Source organism: Somniosus microcephalus, chromosome 1 (genome assembly GCF_052327205.1).
Source record: "Somniosus microcephalus isolate GS21.2 chromosome 1, FLI_Smic_1.0, whole genome shotgun sequence".
Classification (NCBI taxonomy): domain Eukaryota; kingdom Metazoa; phylum Chordata; class Chondrichthyes; order Squaliformes; family Somniosidae; genus Somniosus; species Somniosus microcephalus.
The window spans coordinates 322947513-322970751 of record NC_140987.1 but is presented as its reverse complement, the minus strand read 5'-3'; the positions used below and the strand labels follow the sequence as shown (position 1 = coordinate 322970751).

General features: G+C 48.4%; 1 protein-coding gene across 1 annotated transcript; it reads right to left on the bottom strand.

The window, feature by feature from the left end:
• Positions 1-211: 211 nt before the first annotated feature.
• On the bottom strand, positions 212-6663 carry LOC147124891 (thymosin beta-10-like). Its single transcript, XM_085994297.1, has 3 exons — positions 6557-6663; positions 5077-5204; positions 212-666 (listed from the first exon to the last, which is right to left on the bottom strand). The coding sequence occupies exons 2-3, from the start codon at positions 5189-5191 to the stop codon at positions 623-625; spliced, it is 159 nt and encodes a 52-aa protein (XP_085850423.1). The 5' UTR covers positions 5192-5204; positions 6557-6663; the 3' UTR covers positions 212-622.
• Positions 6664-23239: the final 16576 nt, after the last annotated feature.

Genomic DNA, 23239 nt, shown 5'->3' with positions numbered 1-23239 from the left:
CATAATATCATTAGGTTTAGAAAAGTTATGCAAAAGGAAAAGGTATAAACAAGCATAAAATACTTGGAGGAGGGCGAGCTTCAAATGAGTTGAAATTTCCTCAGTACTGCACTGGGTGCTGTATTCAGTTGGTAGATAGGGGATGGAATTGTTAGGTGATTACATCCTGGCATTGGGCTGCAAATTGATAGCAAGTAAGATACAAGACCAGTTTATTTCAAATGTAAATTTTATTTCATTTTTATATTAAACATTTTCAGTGAAGTGTTTTTTTTAATAGGAAGACAAAAAAATGGCCAACATGCCACCATTACATAATATAAATCCAGCCATGGTCTATAGCGTAGTTATCCAGCATCTCCCACCATTATCCCCGTGCCACTCAACCCTGCTCACCTCCCTCCCCCTCGCCGTGCTCAAAGCTCTGTCAAAAGCAAAACATAAAAAAATAAATCACCAAATGCAAGTGGAAAGTGCCTTGAATATCGAGGGGTCACTGGGGCAATGCCTCTCCCCTCAAGGCACAGTGTTGTGATTATTGATGTGCCAGGCTTATATATAAAACAAACTGGTGGTCATTGTGGAATGTACAGGGGCGACGGAGCCTTGTCTGCTGCCGGTCTCAGGAGGCTGGTCCTGCTGCATTCCTCTTTTCCTGCTCAATCACTGCAAGGACAACAGAAATGGCAGTTAGAAAGATGTTGCCCAAACTCTTTAAAGTTTAACATCAGTAACTATTGATAAAGGGCAATACTCCATCCGACTATTGGCTATGGTAAATTGACCCTTAGTGTTAGGGGGATTAAATACATGGGGTTACGGGGATAGGGTGGGATATGTGTTGGTGTAGGGGTTACGGGGATCGGGTGGGATATGTGTCGGTGCAGGCTCGATGGGCTGAAATGGCCTCTATCTGCACTGTGGGGTTTCTGTGATTCTGTGACTGCTAAAGGGATTGCGATAGAAATGCTAATGTTTTGTCTAGTGTTGGTTTTAAAACAGTCCTGGTGTCTAGGGCAATCGATCAATCAGCTAAAATTCAAAATCCCATCCCAAACCTATTCTGGTGGAAGGTTGCACGGTTTGCTGGTTAAGTATACATAGAGTTCATTTTTTATTTCAGTTTTAATTTGACAAACAGTTCCTTCTAAATTTGTGTGGCTAGTGTCCAAAACCCACAAAGTCCTGGTCACTCTCTGCTGTGATATAAAGGAAGCGGAGTTGGCAGTTACCAGGTAATTGGAAAATCACGAGAAGAACAATCTTAAAATCTCAGAAAAGCAACTAGGAGACAGTTTGTGAAGGAAATCCTGAATGAAAAGAGAAACGGTGTGTGTTTAAGAAAGGCTTCTATGTGCACAAAGGATTAGTTTAGCCTCTTACTATTTTGTATTTGAAGAGTTACATTAAAGATTTTCTATTGTAAATACGGAGCCAACCCAAGAACATAGGAACAGGAGGAGGCCATTCAGCATCTCAAGCCCCCTATTTAATTAGATCATGGCTGATCTGTATCTTAACACCATTTACCTGTCATTCTTCCATATACCTTGATACCCTTACCCAACAAAATTCTATTGATTTCAGTCTTAAAAATGCCAACTGAACCCCGGCAGCCAAAGCCATTGGGGGAGAGTGTTCCAGATTTCCGTTACCCTTTGTGCGAACAAGTGCTACCTGATTTCATTCCTAAATGGCCTGGCTCTAATTTTAAAATTATACCCACTTGTTCTCGATTCCCACGCCAGTGGAAATAGTTTCTCTTTATCCACCCCATCAAATCCTTTTGATCACCCCTCAACCTTCTAAGCTCAACTGAATACAAGCCTAGTTTATACAACCTGTCCTGATAATTTAACCCTCTAGGCCCCGGTATCATTGCGGTGAATCAGCGCTACACCCCCTCCGAGGCCAATCTATCCTTCCTGAGGTGCAGGGCCCAGAACTGAACGCAGTGTCCAGACGGGGTCTGACCAGAACTCCGTACAACTGAAGCATCACTTCCTCACTTGTGAATTCCAATTCCTTGAGATAAAGGCTAACATTCCATTAGCCTCTTTGATAGCTAGTGCACTGGTACAAAAAGCAATCAGTAGTTTGTGTACATGTACATCTAAATCCCTTTCATCCTCCACAGCTCCTAGCCTCTCAGATCCAAAGTGGATGAGTTCACACTTCCTCACATTGAGCTCCACCTGCCACAATTTTACCCATTTCTTTTAATATCCTGGGGTGGAAAATATCACGTCTATATTAAGTCCTGCTGTTTTCTCCATTACCTTCTTTTCTTAAAAACTGGTGGTTAAATCCACTAAGTTCCTCCATTTGACTTCATAGAATCATAGAAGGTTACAGCACGGAAGGAGGCCATTTCGGCCCATTGTGTCCGCACCAGCCAACAAAGAGCTATTCAGCCTAATCCCACTTCCCTGCTCTTGGTAGCCCTGTAGGTTACAGCATCCCAAGTGCACATCCAAGTACTTTTTAACTGTGGTTAGGGTTTCTGCCATTTAATGTGTATTCCCTTTCCTTATTAGCCCTCCCCAAATGCATTACCTCACACTTCCATTTGCCACTGTTCTGCCCACCTGATCAATTTATTGATTTCTTCCTGAGTTTACAGCTTCCTTTTTCCAGTATCAACCAGACAGCCAATTTTAGTATCATCTGCAAACTTCTTAATCAAATCCCCAATATTCAAGACTAGATCATTGATATATACAACAAAAAGCAAGGGACCTAGTACGGAGCCCTGCGGAACCCCACTGGAAACAGCCTTCCAGTCACAAAAACACCCATCAGCCATTACCCTCTGCTTCCTGCCTCCGAACCAGTTTTGAATCCAACTTGACACTTTGCCCTGGATCCCATGGGCTTTTAACTTAGTGACCAGTCTGCCATGTGGAACCTTATCAAAAGCCTTGCTAAAGTCCATATACACTACATCAAACGCACTACCCTCATCAAAAAATTCAATCAAGTTTGTCAGACATGACCTTCCCTTCACAAATCCGTGCTGACTGGCCTTGATTAATCCGTGTCTTTCTAAATGAAGATTTATCCTGTCCTTCAGAATTCTTTCCAATAATTTTCCCACCACCGAGGTTAGGCTGATGAGGCAATATTGGCTTTGATCTCAATTGCCCTGCCTTTTCCACCAGTATTTTGCACGGGATAGCAGAGGAAAACCCAGCTGATGAAATGAGATTACAGTTACCTTTCCAGATCTTTTCTGACCTTCTCAACCTCAATTAATTCCATCACATCTTAGATCATTCCCGTGGGTGAGCCCCAATTCCTCACCTTAATAGCAAGTGAAGCTTTCAGTAACATTACCCACGTAATTGAGCACCAAACCCTGTTTGCTAATTGCTTTCAGTTTCAGAGGAACATAGAGAACAGGAGTAGACCGTTCAGCCCCTCGAGCCTGCTCCACCATTCAATTAGATCAGGCCGATCCGCACCTCAACTTCATTTTCCCGCCTTTGCTCCATATCCCTCGATACCCTTACCCATTCTTCCAAAGTATACGGAGTTAAAATATAAACCAAACACATTAAATGAATGAGTGTATGATCTAATGGTGATATAAGACCATGCTAAATATAGAACAAATCATCTTTTATCTAAACCACTAAGTAGACAAAATAATAAAATATTGCAGCTCTAAGAACTAAGCAAATTATTTTAACTGGCTTTGTCTTCCCTTTCTGTTGGTTATAATCACAGAACCTTACAGCACAGGAGGGGCCATTCGGCCCATCATGCCTGTGCCGGCTCTTTGAAAGACTTGTCCAATTAGCCCAGCTCTTTCCCTGTAGCCCTGCAAATTTTTCCTTTTCAAGTATTTATCCAATTTCCTTTCGAAAGTTGTTATTGAATCTGCTTCCATCACCCTTTCAGGCAGCGCATTCCAGATCATAACTCGTTGCTGAGAAACATTGCTCCCCATCTCCCATCTGGCTCCTGTGCTATTTACCTTAAATCTGTGTCCTCTGGTTACTGACCGACCTGCCAGTGGAAACAGTTTCTCCTTATTTACCTAATCAAAACCTTCATGATTTTGAACACCTATTAAATCACCTCTTAATCTTCTTCTGCTCTAAGGAGAACAAACCCAGCTACTCCAGTCTCTCCCTCCATAACTGAAGTATTTCATCCCTAGAACAATTCTAGTGAATCTCCCCTGCACCCTCTCAAAGGTCTGCACATCCTTCCTAAAGTGTGGTGCCCAGGATTGGCCACAATACTCCAGCTGAGGTCTAACCAGTGATTTGTAAAGGTTTACCCATAACTTCCTTGCTTTTGTGCCCTATGCCTCTATTATTAAACCAATTTATTCCCAAACTGACAACCAACTGCTTTTTTAGAATTTTCCTTTCAAATTTTCCCCAAATTGTTGCTAGCCAACGTAAGAGAGTTTAGGATTTTGTGCGTTTTGAAACTGGCTACTCAAATCCATAAAAGGAATTGCCTGTCATATACAAACTGAACCAGAAACAATGTACATATTTGAAAATTGTGACAGACTCCAACTCATAACTGTCATTATGGAAACTTTACCATCAAGCTCATATCAGGACAGGCTTGGGACCAGACTTTGATACAGGCACAAGGACAGAGTTAGAAAAGGGCAGACACCACAGCAAAGCCTTGGCAAAAATCCCTCCAATCCCAATAACATCCATTAACCTGCAGCTCAAAGCAATACACACCATTCTGCTGATAAACATTAACAAAGCAACTGAAGAAGGTGAGAATGCCGCACTCCACACATACAGTGCGTACACCCCACATATCAACACTCAAGAAGCTCAACATCATCCAGGACAAAGCAGCCCACTTGATTGGCACCCCATCCACCACTTTAAACATTCACCACCAGCGCACTGTGGCTGCAGTGGCCTTGCCCAATGACGCTCACATCCCATGAATCAATGAATGAAAAAAAATACAGAGTGTACAACCAATATATAAACACAGGGTGTACATCAGACATAAGCACACACCACATTGGGAGGATATGGCCCCATATGAGACGTTAACACGGAGCAATGAAGCTGAAATTGCACATACCCTCTTTAGTTGGCAGTGTGTTCTTCTCCTTTGTAGCCGTCTTCTTTAAGCTGGACTTTTTGAACCCCTGGACCTCTGACATGTCTTTTTTCTGCTGGTCCTCATTTTTTTCCATTTCTTGCCGTTTACTGAAAAGAAAACAATTTTCAGCTTGTTTTTTTAAGAACATTCCCAAAGGAAAGATTGAGCACAAGGGGAAGGGAAAATCCTTAACCAGACAACAGGGGAGGGAAGATGGAGAAAGAGGGCGAGGGCAGGGCCGGGGGGGGGGGGAAGAGAGGGCGCAGGGGAAGAGCGAGGGCAGGGGGGGGAAAGAGGGCAAGGGCGAGGGCGGGGGGGGCGAGGGCAGGCAAGGGTGAGGGCGGGGGGGGGGGGGGGGGGGGGAAAGAGAGGGGCGCCGGCGGATAGGGAGTGGGGCGAGAGAAGCGCAGCGGGGGGAGGGGGGGTGGGGGGGAAAAGGGGGCAAGATGAGAGAGCACAGCAACAGAACACTAATCTTGAGAAAAGGCTTGTGTAGAAATAGGAGTTATCAACTTCTCCAAACTCCAACAAGACTCTCAACTCCTAATCCAGCGTGGGTCAGGTTACTGGCTGAAGAACTGAATCCAGCGAATGCCCTTAACCCTTCATTCTTTCAATGCTCGGTAATTGGGAACTGCTGATTAGGGAGCGGACTTGTACTTATAAAATTGGTGCAAAAAATAATTGTGTCTCCTCCCCACAGTCGGAGGACCTGAGGCGGGGAAGCAGACGAAAGTCCTTTGGGTTGGACGGAGTCTATTTCCTCACACGGGGCACTGAGCGCCCTCCTCTCACAGGAGCTGGAGCAGCCCCCATTCTGGATTAACATATCATGAAGCAAAAACCAAGGACTCCCGTGACACACCCACCTTCAACATTCCGTCAGTGCTTTAACAGCAGCACGTCTCCCTCCGGAAATGGAACAACATTAATTGATATTTCTGATATCTTCTTTATCCACTTGCAAGAAAACAAAATCAATAATCCTTGATAAATCTCTCCTCCCCCCAACTTACCTCACCACCCTGCTGGAAACTCTGGGAGTAGAACAATTCCGATCTTTTATTCTATTATTTTAAACAATCTGAGTTGTATAAACAACTGAGACAAAAAAATACTCCGAATTGTATTTAGCAATAGCTGCAACCCATTCTTAAACAACCTTCTTCCGAAGTGTTTTAACACCATTAGATCAGATCACAGATGGAGAACGCTACTAGATGTTATTCCCAGGGTTTCAAAGGCACGGGAAATATTTATTACATTTGGCAAACAAATCTTCTACCCCAACCCCCATCCTTTTCTCTTTGCAATGCAAAATCACAAAATAAACATTTAGAAATCTATTCACTTTACAGCAAAACAAGATCATAAAATAAAAATAGATTTTGGAAGATAAACTCTCCAGCGTCAATACTAAGATGTTTCTATAATTAACAAACTGAATTGCTGTCCTTACCTGTGCTTTCACCCAGGTGCGTTCAGTCCTGCGCCTGCTGCTTTCTCTCGCTCTCGGCTCCTCCCCACTCCCTTTTATTGCGGACTTCGCAGCTCAACCGAACTTGAAAGGGGCCGCTCCCCGCCTATAGGGCGGTGCTCTGAAATCCTTCCTCTGATTGAATGGGAGGCGCGTCAATCATTCTGTCCTGCTGACGTCAGGTTAGGCTGCGCTCCAGACTGCGCAGGCGCGGAGCACGGTACCTGCTGGGAGTTGTAATTCTCTCAGCCTCTGCAGGTCAATGACAGGAGGCTGAGCCCTGAGACCCCAGGCTTTGCTATTAAAAAGTAGTTCATTGATTTTAGACCAATTTCATCCAATATCTAAACCAACTGTATAACTTGTGTCCAGTTTATTCATTTTATTCTGTGGAGATCCCAAAGAGTCTTTGATCCTTTGTGGACATTGCCACCTTGTGGATACAACTCCAAGTTATCAAACAATAGTTCTCCCCTTTTCCCTCCCTTTTTCCCAACTTTTCACTCATTTTCTCCCCCTCTTCTCATTTTTCTCTCCTTTTCCTCCCCATTTTCTCTCTATTCTCCCCTTCTCTCCTGAGAGCACTGATTCTCACTGGGAGGGCCAGCTTTGACTGCAGTGAGAACTTCTGTAATATCTGAGTAGTTGAGTGGTACTTAAAGATCGTAAGAGCTGAATTTCTTCATCTTCCACCGCAGCCATGACTGTGGGAGGGTGAGTGGGACAGGCCAGATGGCGAGAGCAGAGGACTCACAGCTGTAGTTTTATGTGCTTTTTTTGACAACATCCCAAATCGCTTCACAGGAGCGCTATCAAACAAAATTTGACACCGAGCCACTTAAGGAGCTATTAGGACAGAAACTTGGTCAAATGAGTAGGTTATAAAGGAGCATCTTAAATGAGAATAGAGAGGTGGAGAGGTTTAGGGAGGGAATTTCAGAGCTTAGGGTCTTGGCAGCTGAAGGCATGGCTGCAGATGGTGGAGCGATTAAAATCGGGGATGCGCAAGAAGCCAGAATTGGAGGAGTGCAGATATCACGGTGAGTTGTGGGGCTGGAGGAGGTTACAGAGATGGCGGGGGAGAGGCCATGGAGGGATTTGAAAACAAGGATGAGAATATTAAAATTGAGGCATTGCCAGACTGGGAGCCAATGTAGGTCAGCGAGCACTGGGGTGATGTGTGAACGGGATGTGATGTGAGTTAGGACACGGGTGGCAGAGTTTCTGGATGACTTCAAGTTTACAGAGGTTAGAACATGGGAGGCCGGCCAAGAAAGGGTGTAAGGACAATCCTAGTAAACACAGGCCGGTCAGTTTAACATCAGTGGTGGGTAAAGTTTTAGAAACAATAATCAAGGAAAAGATTAACGGGCATTTGGAGAGCTTTAAGCTAATTAAGGAGAGCCAACACAGGTTTGTAAAAGGAAGATCGTGTTTGACTAATCTAATTGAATTTTGGGTGAAGTAACAGAGAGGATTTATGAAGGGCATGCAATGAATGTTGTCTACATGGATTTTTGGAAGGCGTTTGACAAAGTACCACATAATAATAATAATTCAACTTTATTGTCATTGTACAATGCACAAGTACATGAACAACGAAATGTGATCTTGCAAGCTCCCATGAGTCCAGTACAAATAACATTAACATTAAACGTAAATAGCACCGTCCTGGGAGAAGCAAAGCCGCTGCGTCTGTGCGTGCCGCCATTCCATTTCCACCATTCCTCCTGTCCGACAATCTTCAGCCCAATGCCCGGGCCTGCCCACCAGCCACCCCTCCCAGGGCTCCTTCCGTGACCTTCTCACCAACCGCCCCTCCTCGGGGCTCCTTCCGTGACCTTCTGCACCTGGTCTTCCCTGATGGTCACCCTTCCAGGTACTAACCAGGTCTGGCTCTGCTTAGCTTCCAAGCACTTGCCAGTGACCCTGTCCCTAGTCCCAGGAACATAGAAGGCTGGTTAACAAAATTGAGGCTCATGGAATAGGTGGGTCAGTGGCAGCTTGGATAAGGAATTGGCTTAAGGACAGAAAACAGCAAGTTGTGGTAAATGGCTGTTTTACAGACTGGAGGATGGAAGACAGTGGTGTTCCCCAAGGGTCATTGCTGGGGTCACTGCTTTTTTGATATATATATAAATGACCTGGATATTGGAATACAGAGTAGAATTTCTAAATTTGCCAATGACAGCAAACTTGGGGGTGTGTCAAACAGTGATGATGATATCAATCGACTGCAACAGGACATAGAAAGGCTAGCAGAATGGGCAGACAAGTGGCAGATGGAATTTAATACAGAGAAGTGTGAGGTGATGCATTTTGGCAGAAGGAACAGGGAGAGGCAATATACACTTAATGGCACAGTTTTAAAGAGTGTACAGGGACAGAGGGACCTGGGGATTAATGTGCATAGGTCCCTGAAGGTGGCAGGACATATTGAGAGAGTGGTTAACAAAGCATATGAAATCTTGAGCTTCATGAATAGAGGTATTGAGTACAAAAATAGAAAAGTTAGGCTGAGCATTTATGAAGCGCTGGTTAGGCCACAACTGGAGTATTGCATCCAGTTCTGGTCACCACAATTTAGGAAGGATGTGAAGGCGCAGAGGGTGCAGAGGAGATTTACCAGAATGGTTCCGGGGATTCTGTCCTCATGGAGGAAGACACAAAAAACCTCCCAGAAATACAAGAAAACCAAGGGTGTGACGAGAATGAGGAACTTAAAGAAATTATTAGTAGTAAAAAAACAGTACTAGCAAAATTAATGGGACTAAAAGTCAATAAATCCCAAGGACCGGATGACCTACATCCTAGGGTTTTGAAAGAGGTGGCCACTGGAATAGTGGATGTATTGGTTGTCATCTTCCAAAATTCTATAGATTCTGGAATTGTTCCTGCAGATTGGAGGATAGTAAATGTAACCCCGTTATTTAAGAAAGGAGGGAGAGAGAAAACGGGGAACTACAGACATATTAGCCTCACATCAGTAGTTGGGAAAATGCTGGAATCTATTATAAAGGATGCAATAACTAAGCATTAGAAACTAATAGTACGATTGGGCAGAGTCAACATCGATTTATGAAAGGGAAATCCTGTTTGACAAACCTATTGGAGTTCTTTGAGGATGTAACTAGTGGAGTAGACAAAGGGGAACCGGTAGATGTGGTGTATCTGGATTTTCAGAAAGCCTTCGATAAGGTCCCACACAGGAGGTTGGTGAACAAAATTAGGGCATGTGGAATGGGGGTAATATATTAGCATGGACTGAGAATTGGTTAACAGACAGAAAACAAAGAGTAAGGATACATGGGTCTTTTTCAGGATGGCAGGCTGTGACTAGTGGGGTACCACAAGGATTGGTGCTTCGGCCCCAGCTATTCACAATCTATATGAATGATTTGGATGAGGGGACTAAATGTAACACTTCCAAATTTGCTGATGATACAAAGCTAGGTGGCAGTGTCAGTTGTGGAGAGGATGTGAAGAGGCTTCAAGGGGACCTCGACAGGCTCAGTGAGTGGGCAAGAACATGGCAGATGGAAGATAATGTGAATTTATCCACTTTGGTAGAAAAAACAGAAAGGCAGAGTATTTCCTAAATGGTGAAAGATTGGGGAATGCAGATGCTCAAAGGGACCTGGGTGTCCTTGTGTGGTAAACCACTTTTATACCTGTCTGTGTCTGTATGTGTATTCCACTAGGTACAGGTCTGGACATGCCTCGGCTGACTCCTCCCACTATTCCAGGTACATAAGTGACTACCTCCCAGTCCCTTAGTATTCTGGACGGGTCGACCACTCGAGACAAGACCTTCATTCTTTAGTTAATAAAAGCCTGATTGTTACTCGCTCAACCTCAGTCTTTTGAGTAATTGATGGCGCATCAATTTTATTAACTAAATTTTTTATAATGGAGAAGATCCTCACACCAGCATGCCTGGACCTGGACAGTCGGGAAGCGGACGCTTCCACCAAGTTTGCTCAGTGGCTCACGTGCTTCGAGACATTCCTGACTGCCTCCACTGCGGTCGAAACGGATGCGGACAAACTGTCTGTCCTGTTCTCCAAGGTGAACCACCGAGTGTACTCAGTCATCCGGGACGCGACCTCATACACAGCCACCCTCCAGCTCCTCAAGACCCAGTACACGCGCCCTGTGAATGAAGTATACGCTAGGCACCTTCTGGGGAGTCGCAAGCAACAACCTGGGGAATCGACTGAGGAATACCTCCAAGCACTGGCCGTGCTTGGCCGGGCCTGTGGGTGTAAGGCGGTAACGCCCACTAAGTACACGGAGGAACTGATCCGGGATGCCTTCGTAGCGGGCCACAGGTCCAACTACACCCGACAGCGACTGCTGGAGCAGAGTGACCTCACCCTCGACAAAGCCTCCGACGTCGCACTAACGCTGGACGCAGCCTACCGGGGCATGGATGCCTACTCCTCTGCACCGTGGACGCCGCGGGGAATGACAACCTGGGACACGGTAGGACAGCCCCATAGCACCGTGCCACCCCAGCCACAGCCCAACAACGGCCCAACTACCGCAGCAGTGTCCTAAAGCCAGACAGCAGTATCCCAAGGCCAGAAATGCTACTTCTGTGGCCAGGCCAAACACCCCAGAGCGCGCTGCCCGGCGAAGAATGCGACCTGCTCGGGCTGCGGGAAAAAGGGACACTACGCCAGCGTCTGCAAGGCCAAAGCCACCCCGAACGCCAGCAGCGCCGCGTGTGGGCCGTGCGAGCCGCCATCTTGGGCCCCCAACAGCGCCGCGTGTGGGCCGTGCGGGCCGCCATCTTGGGCCTCCCCAGCCATGTGCGAAACTCCGCAGCAGCAGCCATCTTGGACGACTCCAGCCACATGGGAATCATGGACGCCACCATCTTGGACACCAGCCGGGACGCAGCAGACCGCCACCCCCCCCATCTGATACTCGCAGCGACACACCGATCCCTACACTGGCCTCTGTGACGCTGGACCAAACGAGACCGCACCAGCTAGCTCGGTCCAAAATGGACGTTAAGGTAAACGGCCATGCAATAAACTGCCTTTTTGACTCCGGGAGCACAGAGAGCTTCATCCACCCCGACACGGTGCGGCGTTGCTCTCTCCCAGTCCTGCCTGCGCACCAGCGGATTTCTATGGCCTCCGAGTCCCAGTCAGCGGACATTGGCAGCTACTGCATGGTGACACTAGTAGTAGACGGGACTGTGTTCAATAATTTTAAACTCCTGGTCCTGCCCGACCTCTGCACTGCCGTTCTACTGGGGTTGGATTTCCAGTGCCACCTCAAAAGCGTTACGATGGCGTACGGTGGCCCCCTCCCCCCACTCACAGTCCGCAGCCAGCAGCCTCCAAATTGCCCGCCGCGCACCAGATGCAACCTCTCCACACTCAGAGTCCCACCCCCCCCACTGTTTGCTAACCTCACCCCCGACTGTAAGCCCATCGCCACAAAGAGCAGGCGATACAGTGCCGGGGACAGGGTTTTCATCAAAACCGAAGTGGAACGGCTCCTGAAGGAGGGGATTATTGAGGGCAGCTCCAGCCCCTGGCGAGCCCAGGTTGTGGTCGTTAAGACCGGCGAGAAACAACGCCTGGTCATCGACTACAGCCAAACAATAAACCGCTACACCCTGCTGGACGCCTACCCACTCCCCCGCATAGCTGACATGGTCAACTAGATCGCGCAGTACCGCGTCTTTTCGACCATTGACCTGAAATCAGCGTACCACCAGCTCCCCATCAGCCCTGAAGACTGCCAGTATACTGCTTTTGAGGCAAACGGCCGCCTCTATCACTTCCTTAGGGTTCCCTTCGGTGTTACCAACGGGGTCTCCGTCTTCCAAAGGGAGATGGACCGGATGGTCGATCAAAACGAGCTGCAGGCCACTTTCCCTTACCTAGATAATGTGACCATCTGCGGCCATGACTTGCAGGACCATGACGCAAACCTCGAGAAATTCCTCCGCACCGCCCAACTCCTGAACCTGACATATAACAAGGAGAAGTGCATATTCCGCACAGACCGCCTCGCCATCCTTGGCTGTGTTGTGGAACACGGGGTCATCGGTCCCGACCCGGACCGGATGCGTCCCCTTATGGAACTCCCACTGCCCCACTGCCTAAAAGCTCTGAAGAGGTGCCTAGGGTTTTTTTCCTACTACGCTCAGTGTGTCCCCTACTATGCAGACAAAGCCCGTCTGCTGATCAAGTCCACCTCTTTTCCCGTGACGGCAGAGGCCCGCTTAGCCTTCCACCGTATCAAGGAAGACATTGCCAAAGCCACCATGCACGCAGTGGACGAATCCATCCCCTTCCAGGTGGAAAGCGATGCGTCCGACTTCGCTCTGGCCGCCACCCTTAATCAGGCGGGGAGACCTGTGGCATTCTTCTCACGAACCCTCCAGGGCCCGGAGACCAGACACTCCGCGGTCGAGAAGCAGGCCCAGGCTATCGTGGAGGCTGTGCGTCATTGGAGGCACTACCTGGCCGGAAAACGATTTACCCTGCTCACTGACCAGCGTTCAGTTGCTTTTATGTTCAACAACAAGCAGAGGGGCAAAATCAAAAATGACAAGATCTTGAGGTGGAGAATCGAACTTTTCACCTACAATTACGAGATCTTGTACCGGCCTGGAAAGCTCAATGAACCCCCAGATGCCCTATCACGTGGCACCTGCGCCAGCGCGCAGATCGATAGGCTGAGGGCCCTCCACAATGACCTCTGCCACCCGGGGGTCACCAGGTTCTTCCACTTCATCAAGGCCCGCAACCTGCCTTACTTCATCGAGGAGGTCAGGACCATGACCAAGAACTGCCAAGATTGCGCTGAGTGCAAACCGCACTTTTATAGACCAGACAGAGCCCACCTGATAAAAGCCACTCGCCCTTTCGAACGCCTGAGCGCTGATTTCAAAGGGCCTCTCCCCTCCTCCGACCGCAATGTGTACTTCCTCAACATCATTGACGAGTACTCCCGGTTCCCGTTCGCTATCCCCTGCCCGGACATGACCAGTGCCACGGTCATTAAATCTCTGAACAGCCTCTTCACCCTGTTCGGTTTCCCCAGCTATATCCATAGCGACCGGGGCTCATCGTTTATGAGCGATGAACTCCGCCAGTACCTGCTCGCTAGGGGTATAGCCACAAGCAGGACCGCCAGTTACAACCCCCGGGGGAATGGACAGGTGGAAAGAGAGAATGCAACAGTTTGGAAGGCCGCCCTACTAGCCTTAAAGTCTAGGGGCCTTCCGACCTCCCGCTGGCAGGAGGTGCTCCCCGATGCGCTCCACTCGATTCGGTCACTGCTCTGCACTGCCACCAATGCCACCCCTCACGAGAAAATGTTTGTCTTCCCAAGGAAGTCCACATCGGGGACATCGTTACCGCCATGGCTGACGTCCCCAGGGCCGGTACTGCTGAGAAGACACGTGAGGGCCAATAAAATGGACCCCCTGGTCGAGAGGGTCGACCTCCTCCACGCCAACCCCCAGTACGCTTACATTGCGTACTCGGACGGGCGGGAGGACACAGTCTCCATACGAGACATCGCACCCTCGGGGACCGCTGTAACCCACTACGACACAGTCTCCATACGAGACCTCGCACCCTCGGGGGCCGCTGTAACCCACTACCCATTACCACCCCCCCCCACGACCCGATATCCAACCCCAGCAGCCGACTCGCCTTGGACCGTCACCCACGAGGACTACACTCCAGGGCCCCAGCCTACACGGGACGTGACGCCGGAAGCTCCACCACCCCTGCCGTCGCCACGTCGATCACAGCGGCAGACAAGACCTCCGGAGAGACTCCAATACATGAACTTTTAAATACACTTCACCCCGCCGGACTCATTTTTAAACAAGGGGTGAATGTGGTAAACCACTGTTATACCTGTTTGTGTCTGTATGTGTATTCCACTAGGTACAGGTCTGGACATGCCTCGGCTGACTCCTCCCACTATTCCAGGTACAGAAGTGACTACCTCCCAGTCCCTTAGTATTCTGGACGGGTCGACCACTCGAGACAAGACCTTCATTCTTTAGTTAATAAAAGCCTGATTGTTACTCGCTCAACCTCAGTCTTTTGAGTAATTGATGGCGCATCACCTTGTACATGAGTCCCTTTAAGTGAATGTGCAGGTGCAGCAAGCCATTAGGAAGGCAAATAGTATGCTGGCCTTCATGAAAAGAGGATTTGAGTAGAGGAGTAAAGAAGTCTTACTCCAATTCTATAGGGCCTTGGTGAGACCACACCTGGAGTACTATGTACAATTTTGGTCTCCTTGCCTAAGGAAGGATATACTTGCATAGAGGGAGTGCAACAAAGGTTCATGAGATTGATTCCTTGGATGGCGGGACTGTTGTATGAGAAGAGATTGAGTAAACTAGGCCTGTATTCTCTTGAATTCAGAAGAATGAGAGGGGATCTCATTGAAGCATACAATGTTATCACAGGGCTTGATAGCATGGATGCTAGGAGAATGTTTCCCTTAGCTGGGGAGTCTAGAACCAGGGGCCTCAAGATAAAGGGTAGGCCATTCGAGACTGAGATGAGAAGAAATTTCTTCACGCAGAGGATGGTGAATCTTTGGAATTCTCTACCCCAGAGGGCTGTGGAGGCTCAGTCATTGGGTATATTCAAAATAGAAGTCGATAGATTTCTGACTAGTAAGGGCATCAAGGGATATGGCGATAGGGCCGGTGAATGAAGTTGAGGCAGAAGATCAGCCATGATCTCATTGAATGGCAGAGCAGGCTTGAAGGGCCAAATGGCCTACTCCTGCTCCTATTTCTTATGTTCTTATGATGGGGGATCTTAGCTACAAGGACAGGTTGGAAAAGCTGGATTTGTTTTCATTAGAGCAACGGAAGTTGAGGGGTGATTTGATAGAGGTGTACAGGTTTATGACGGGTTTAGACAGGCTAGATGGAGAAAGGCTGTTCCCACTAGTTGATGGTACAAGGTAACAGAGTAACTCTTGAATGGCCTTGGAACAGTGTATGGTGCTGTAGATATTTTAGTACTTCTGACCTTTCACCCCTGGTAACGATGCTTAAGGCTGACAATCCAGTGCAGTACTGAGAGAATGTTTCATTGTCAGAGGTACCATCTTTTGGATGAGATGTTAAACCGAGGCCCCAGTTGCTCTCTCAGGTGGATGTAAAATATCCCACGACACTGTTTCGAATAAGAGCAGTGGAGTTCTCTCCGCTGTCCTGACCATTATTTATCCTTCAACCAGCATCATTAAAACAGATTATCTGGTCAATATCATGTTGCTGTTTGTGGGATCTTACTGTGCACAAATTTGCTGCCATGCTACTGACATTACAACAGTGATTACACTTCAAAAAGTAATTTATGCTGTAAAGTGTTTGGGAAGTCCTGCGGCCATGAAAGGCGCTATATCAATGCAAGTCTTGTCACGGTTGTATTGAAGGAAAAAAGCGGCAGCCAATATGCGCACAGCAAGCTCCCACAAACAGCAATGAAATAAAAATGTTCTTAATGATATTGGTTGAGGGACTGAGGGATAAATATTGGCCAGGACACCGGAGGTCAGATGGGGTCTCGGTTTAATGTCTCACCCGAAAGATGACACCTCCGACAGTGCAGCGCTTCCTTAGTCCTGCACTGAAGTGTCAGCATGGATTTTGTTATGTCCGTGTATCTTGATGTTGTGTCCTTTAATAATTAGAAAACAAGACTGCAGGGAACGATTCAACAGGTGTTTACTGAATGAGGGTTACTCTAGAACTAAATGTGCAGATCACTACTCAGGGTTTATATACAGGTGTGGTCACTGCCGGTACTACAGTATACAGGAGCTATAAAAGTAGTTCTCTCCCTTAAAGGTACATACATTACGATTCCTCCCCTTTTAGATTAACAGTACCATAACACTCATTTAACAATAAATATCAAACTAATTACAATTAACACTTTTAACATGCAACATTAGCTGAAAATAGTCTATTTATAAATTCAGTCTTTGGGGAGGCTTCCTGATTCTTTCTGGATAACGCCTTTCCCGAGTGTCTCGCTCTTGGTGCGGAGGCGATTCTAGCACCCTGTCGTCAGTTGATTCATCAGCTTCCAATGCTATTGTTTCTGAGGTAGATGCGACCTGTACGTTGGGTTCCTCACCAGGTACGTATGGCCGAGACATGAGGTTGACTTGTTCCTGTGACTCTAGGATCTGGTCAGCATGGCGTCTCACAATGTTCTCCCCAACATCCACTGTGTACATTAGTGGCCCCTGCCGTGTGCATATCGTTCCTGGTTGCCATTTCTCTGTTCAGTAGTCGCGGGCCAAGACTGGTTGCCCTACATTGAAGCTCCTTGTCGGCTTCTCATTGATGTGCTGGAATTGCTTACTCTCAACATCTCTTCGTACATTTGCTCTGAGCAAATTCAGACGAGATCTCAACCTTCGGTTAAAGAACACCATGGCCAGGGCCTGGTTGGTGACTGCACATGTCGCATTTCCGTAGGCTAACAGGAAATTGCCCACATTATGCTGCAGTGGAATGTCGTCATCGCACATGGCCTTTACTGCTTTTTTAAAGGTTTGTACGAACCTCTCAGTCAATCCATTTGTGGCTGGATGATACGGGGCGGATGTGTAATGCCTTACCCCATTCCTTTTCATAAATCTTCGAAACTCTTCGGACACAAACTGTGGGCTGTTATCAGAGCAAATCTGCTCTGGCAAGCCGTTCCTGGAAAAAATGGTCCGTAGGACTGCAATAGTTTTCTCCGTGGTGGTGGAGGACATTTTGATCACCTCAGGCCATTTCGAGTGCGCATCCACGGCTACTAAAAACAGTGAGCCCATGAATGGACCAGCAAAATCAATATGCACCCATTGCCATGGAGATGAGGGCCACTCCCATGGGTGTAGAGGGGCATGTGGTGGTGCATTTTGGACCTTCTGGCATCCTGAGCAGATCTTTGTCAGGTCCTCGATTTGCTGATCGATCCCCGGCCACCACACATAAGCCCTAGCAAGGCTTTTCATTTTCACCCCTCCCAGATGACCTTCGTGAAGCTCATTGAGCACTCTCTCCCTTAACTTGGGTGGAATTACCACTCGGGATCCACACATCAAGGTCCCCTGGCATACTAACAGCTGTTCTCTTCTGGATGAGAATGCTGGCAACAGTGAGCCGCCATGTGCTGGCCATCCCTTCACCATCAAATCATATACCCGAGACAGTGTCGCGTCATTTCGGGTCTCCTTCTCTATACCAGCGTTAGTTACTGGCAAGCATTCAAATATAGTCGAATGAAATATTTCGACAGGATCCACTGCTGGTGCTTCCTCCGCAGTAGGCAGTGGCAGGCGTGATAGCCCATCAGTGTTTCCATGCTGTTTCGTGCCCTTATACTCGATTTCATATTGGTGCGCCCCTAGAAAAAGGGACCATCTTTGTAGCCGTTGCGCAGTCATCACCGGAACGCCCTTCTTTGGATTAAAGATGGAGACAAGTGGTTGGTGGTCAGTCAGCAAGGTGAACTTCTGCCCGTGCAGATAGTGATTGAACTTTATCACCCCCCACACTAGGCTGAGGGCCTCCCTGTCAATCTGGGCGTAGTTACGCTCGGCTGAGGTTAGTGACCGAGACGCAAAGGCTACTGGCCTCTCCGAGCCGTCCGGGAATTTGTGCGACAGCACCGCTCCAATGCCATAGGGTGATGCATCACACGCCAACCGAATTGGTAGTGCTGGGTTGAAATGAGCCAACACCTCTTTTGATGTGATCAATGCTTTGCTCTTCTGGAAAGCTCGTTTACATTCGTCACTCCACTTCCATGGTACCCCCGTTTGCAGTAGGGTGTTCAGTGGGTGTAGTACTGTACACAAATTCGGCAAGAACATATGGTAGTAGTTCACCAGCTCGAGGAACGACCTCAGTTGTGACACATTTTCCGGTGCTGGAGCCTTGACTACTGCCTCAATCTTTTCTGGGGACTTATGTAACCCCTCTTTATCAATAACGTGGCCACAATACGAGATCTGCTTCTGGAAAAACTCGCATTTGGGACGATTAGCTCGGAGCCCATATTCCTTCAATCTAGTGAGCACCTGCTCCAGGTTGGCGAGGTGATCACTGTCATTTTTGCCCGTGACCAGGATGTCGTCCAAATAACACTGGGTCCCTGGAATCCCTTGCAGGACTTGTTCCATTGCCCTTTGCCAAATAGCCGGAGCTCATGCTACCCCGAACACCAGCCGATTGTATTGGTAGAGACCTTTATGAGTGTTGATCGTGAGGTACTGTTTCGAGGCTTCTTCTACCTCCATTTGCAGGTACGCCTGGGCCAGATCAATCTTAGTGAAGCGTTTCCCTCCAGATAGCGAGGCGAAAATATCTTCAATCCGCGGAAGCGGATATTGTACAGTGTGAAGGACTGGATTCACTGTCACCTTAAAGTCCCCACAGATGCGAACCTTCTTTGGTTCCCCAGGCGTATTACTCAACGACCTCTTCATTACAGGAACGATGGGTGTAGCCCACTCGCTCCAGTCCACTTTGGACAGTACTCCTGAACGTTCCAAACCTTCCAGCTTTACTTTGTCGGCTGGGCGGATCGCATAAGGTACCGGTCTGGCCTTAAAAAACTTTGGGCTAGCATTTTCCTCTATTTTGATCATCACTGTTATGCCTTTTAGTGTTCCGAGTCCCTGCTGGAACACTTCTTGTGCGTCAGTTAGCATTTTTGACAGTCGTACAGGTGTGACGTCGTCATCCTTTTTGGCATCTACAGTCAGTGCTTGTATGGAATGCCAATCTAGCTGTATCTTCCGGATCCATTCACGTCCAAGTAGTGGTGGTCCTCCATCTGGCAATACATATAGGTCAATTTTAGGTGTTTCCTTGCCATTATATATAACGTTCACTCTTATTTTTCCTTTGGGGTAGACTTTTTGCCCCGTGTATGTCTTCAAGACAATCTTTTTATCTCTCAAGGGTATATGTGAGAATAGCCGCTTGTAGTCCCTTCGGTTTATGACTGTTACGGCTGATCCTGTGTCCAATTCCATTTTCACTTGGACTCCTGCTATCTTGAGCGTGACCCAGATAGTTTGGTGATCCTCCGTTGTGATCACATTATGTAGTTTCAGACAACCCAGCTCCGTGCTTCCGGAGTCTGTATCACTTTTCTGTTCGTCTGAACTACTCTCCGTCACCTTATGTACCTTCTTGTACTTCTCCTGTGGAGATTTCTTGCTGCTGGTTTTCTTTCCCGACCTGCAGACTCTTGCTATGTGTCCTACTTTTCCACACTGTCTGCACACTTTGTCCTTGAACCAGCAATCATTATGGTCGTGTGTTGTTCTGCCGCAGCGATAGCACTTCACTGTTCAGTATGACATTTCATTTGTGCCATATTCTTGCGGTCTCCATTGTATCTCTGCAGCGCCCCGTGCTGCTGCTTCGTGTGATACTGCAATGCTGAAAGCCTTGTCCAGCGTAAGATCCTTTTCTGATAGAAGCCGTTTCTGGGTTCCTTCACTTTGAAGCCCACACACAAACTTGTCCCTTAAAGTATCTGCTAGTCCCGTTCCAAACTGGCAGTGTTTCGATAGCTTGCACAGTTCCGTTAAATACTCAGCATTACTTTCATCTTGATGCTGGTTCCTTTTGTGAAACTTAAATCTTTCTGCTATCAGCAGCGGTGTGGGGTTTAAGTGGTCCTGTAGGATTGACACTATGTTTTCAAAATCCTTTTCTACTGGCTTCTCTGGGGTTACTAGGTTTCGTAGTAAGCCATATGTTTTTGCACCCATTGAATTCAACAATACCAGCGCTTTCTTGTCATCTGGCACTTCATTCGCCTTGCAGTATACTTCTATGCGTTCGACATATGTCGTCCAATCTTCGACTTCATTGTCGAACGCTGTGACACTGCCACTCTTCGGCATGTTTGGGTGTGGTTAGACTGGCTTAAAATGGCGTCTCCCGCGCTTTCCTTTCTTCCCCGCTGCAGCTTAAAATGGCGTCTCCCGCGCTGCTGCCAACGCCGCTCTCGACGGTCCTTGTGGCAAATGGCAACACCCTGTGGGTTTTGTGCGCTGCTCCTGCGCTGCTGCCAATGCCGCTCTCTGCGGTCCTCGTGGCAATGGCAGCGCCTCGCGTTTTCCTGCGCGCCTCTCTCCCCCGTTGACGCTGCTCGGCCCTTGAACACCGGCTGCGCTCTGCGCGTTTTCCTGCGCGCCTCTCTCTCCCATTGACGCTACTCGGCCCTTGAACACCGGCTGCGCTCTGCTCTCTCTCGTTTCTCTCCCCCGTTGACGCCGCTCGGTCCTGAACACCGGCTGCGCCCTGTGCACTCTGCCCTCTCTCTCTCCCCCGTCGACGCTGTTCGGCCTTTTTCTGAGCCGCCCGGTCGGCTCTAGCCGCCGCTGTCCGGGAAGGGTCTGCGCAGTACCTGTTGCCAGCCTGTTTCGCTGGACCACCGTGACTGGAAAGCCAAGCCTGGCTCTCGACAGCCTCCCCTGCGATGCTCAAATCTCCGCTGGATGACTGGGCGGTTGCCCGTGGTCGACGCCCATGCTTCTGGACTCGACCTCCTTCCACTGTTCTCCAGGAGCAAATCCCTGGGAGTTGATGCAGAGTTGCAGGTAGGTTCGAATCTGCTCGTCGCCAATGTTATGTCCGTGTATCTTGATGTTGTGTCCTTCAATAATTAGACAACAAGACTGCAGGGAATGATGCAACAGGTGTTTACTGAATGAGGGTTACTCTAGAACTAACTATACAGATCACTACTCAGGGTTTATATACAGGTGTGGTCACTGCCGGTACTACAGTATACAGGAGCTGTAAAAGTAGTTCTCTCCCTTAAAGGTACATACATTACAGATTTTCTACTCAAGTCTTTGGAGTGGGACTCAAACCCACAAACTTCTGACAACAGTGGAACTGAATTGGCTGTGAAGCGCTTGGGGAGTTCCGGAGGTAGTGAAAGGCACTATATAAACCCAAGTCTTCCAAACCACGTCAATTTGGGCAGATGCTGCTTGTGGCTCACTTTAGTAGGAATGGCTTGAAAGGAAGGTATTCCAGTGCACCAGTGTATAATGCCTACAGCGGAGAAACATGGTGTAGGAATTGAGACTCGGACGGTTTCTATAACGGGTGGCCACTCTTCAATACAAGATTTACGCTGGGGCAGCAAGATGCAAATCCATCTCAGTAACATTTAATATCTGAATTTGATTTAAATTCCGAAACACTGTTGGGTTTTCGGTTAATTGGCAATTAGAGGGAAAAAATTGCTGCAAAACCCATTCCTGAAACTGAAATCATTATGGAAATTTCGGGAGGGGACAATTTTACTTACTGGGGGCGGTAGCCTAGTAGTTATGGAGCTTGACTCACAACTCAAATGTCATGAGGGTAAAGAGCAGCCCGAGAGCGGACCTGAATTAAAGCAGCGGCAGCGGCGAGAGGATAAAGAGCGGCCCGAGAGCAGACCTGAATTAATGCAGCAGCAGCGGCGAGAGGATAAAGAGCAGCCCGAGAGCGGACCTGAATTAAAGCAGCGGCAGCGGCGAGAGGATAAAGAGCGGCCCGAGAGCGGACCTGAATTAAAGCAGCGGCAGCGGCGAGAGGATAAAGAGCAGCCCGAGGGTGGACATGAATTAAAGCAGCGGCAGCGGCGAGTGGATAAAGAGCGGCCCGAGAGCGGACCTGAATTAAAGCAGCGGCAGCAGCGAGAGGATAAAGAGCGGCCCGAGAGCGGACCTGAAATAAAGCAGCGGCAGCGGCGAGAGGATAAAGAGCGGCCCGAGAGCGGACCTGAATTAAAGCAGCGGCAGCGGCGAGAGGATAAAGAGCAGCCCGAGGGTGGACATGAATTAAAGCAGCGGCAGCGGCGAGAGGATAAAGAGCGGCCCGAGAGCGGACCTGAATTAAAGCAGCGGCAGCGGCGAGAGGATAAAGAGTGGCCCGAGAGTGGACCTGAAATAAAGCAGCGGCAGCGGCGAGTGGATAAAGTGCGGCCCGAGAGCGGACCTGAAATAAAGCAGCGGCAGCAGTGAGAGGATAAAGAGCGGCCCGAGAGTGGACCTGAATTAAAGCAGCGGCAGCAGCGAGTGGATAAAGAGCGGCCCGAGAGTGTACCTGAAATAAAGCAGCGGCAGCAGCGAGTGGATAAAGAGCGGCCCGAGAGTGGACCTGAAATAAAGCAGCAGCAGCAGCGAGTGGATAAAGAGCGGCCTGAGAGCGGACCTGAAATAAAGTAGCGGCAGCAGTGAGAGGATAAAGAGCAGCCCGAGAGTGGACATGAATTAAAGCAGCGGCAGCAGCGAGAGGATAAAGAGGGGCCCGAGGGTGGACATGAATTAAAGCAGCGGCAGCAGCGAGTGGATAAACAGCGGCCCGAGAGTGGACCTGAATTAAAGCAGCGGCAGCAGCGAGTGGATAAAGAGCTGCCCGAGAGCGGACCTGTATTAAAGCAGCGGCAGCGGCGAGGGGATAAAGAGCGGCCCGAGAGCGGACCTGAATTAAAGCAGCGGCTGTGGCGAGATTATGAAGAGCGGCCCGAGAGCAGACCTGAATTAAAACAGCGGCAGTGGCGAGGGGTTAAAGTGCGGCCCGAGAGCGGACCTGAATTAAAGCAGCGACGAGGGGCTAAAGTGCGGCCC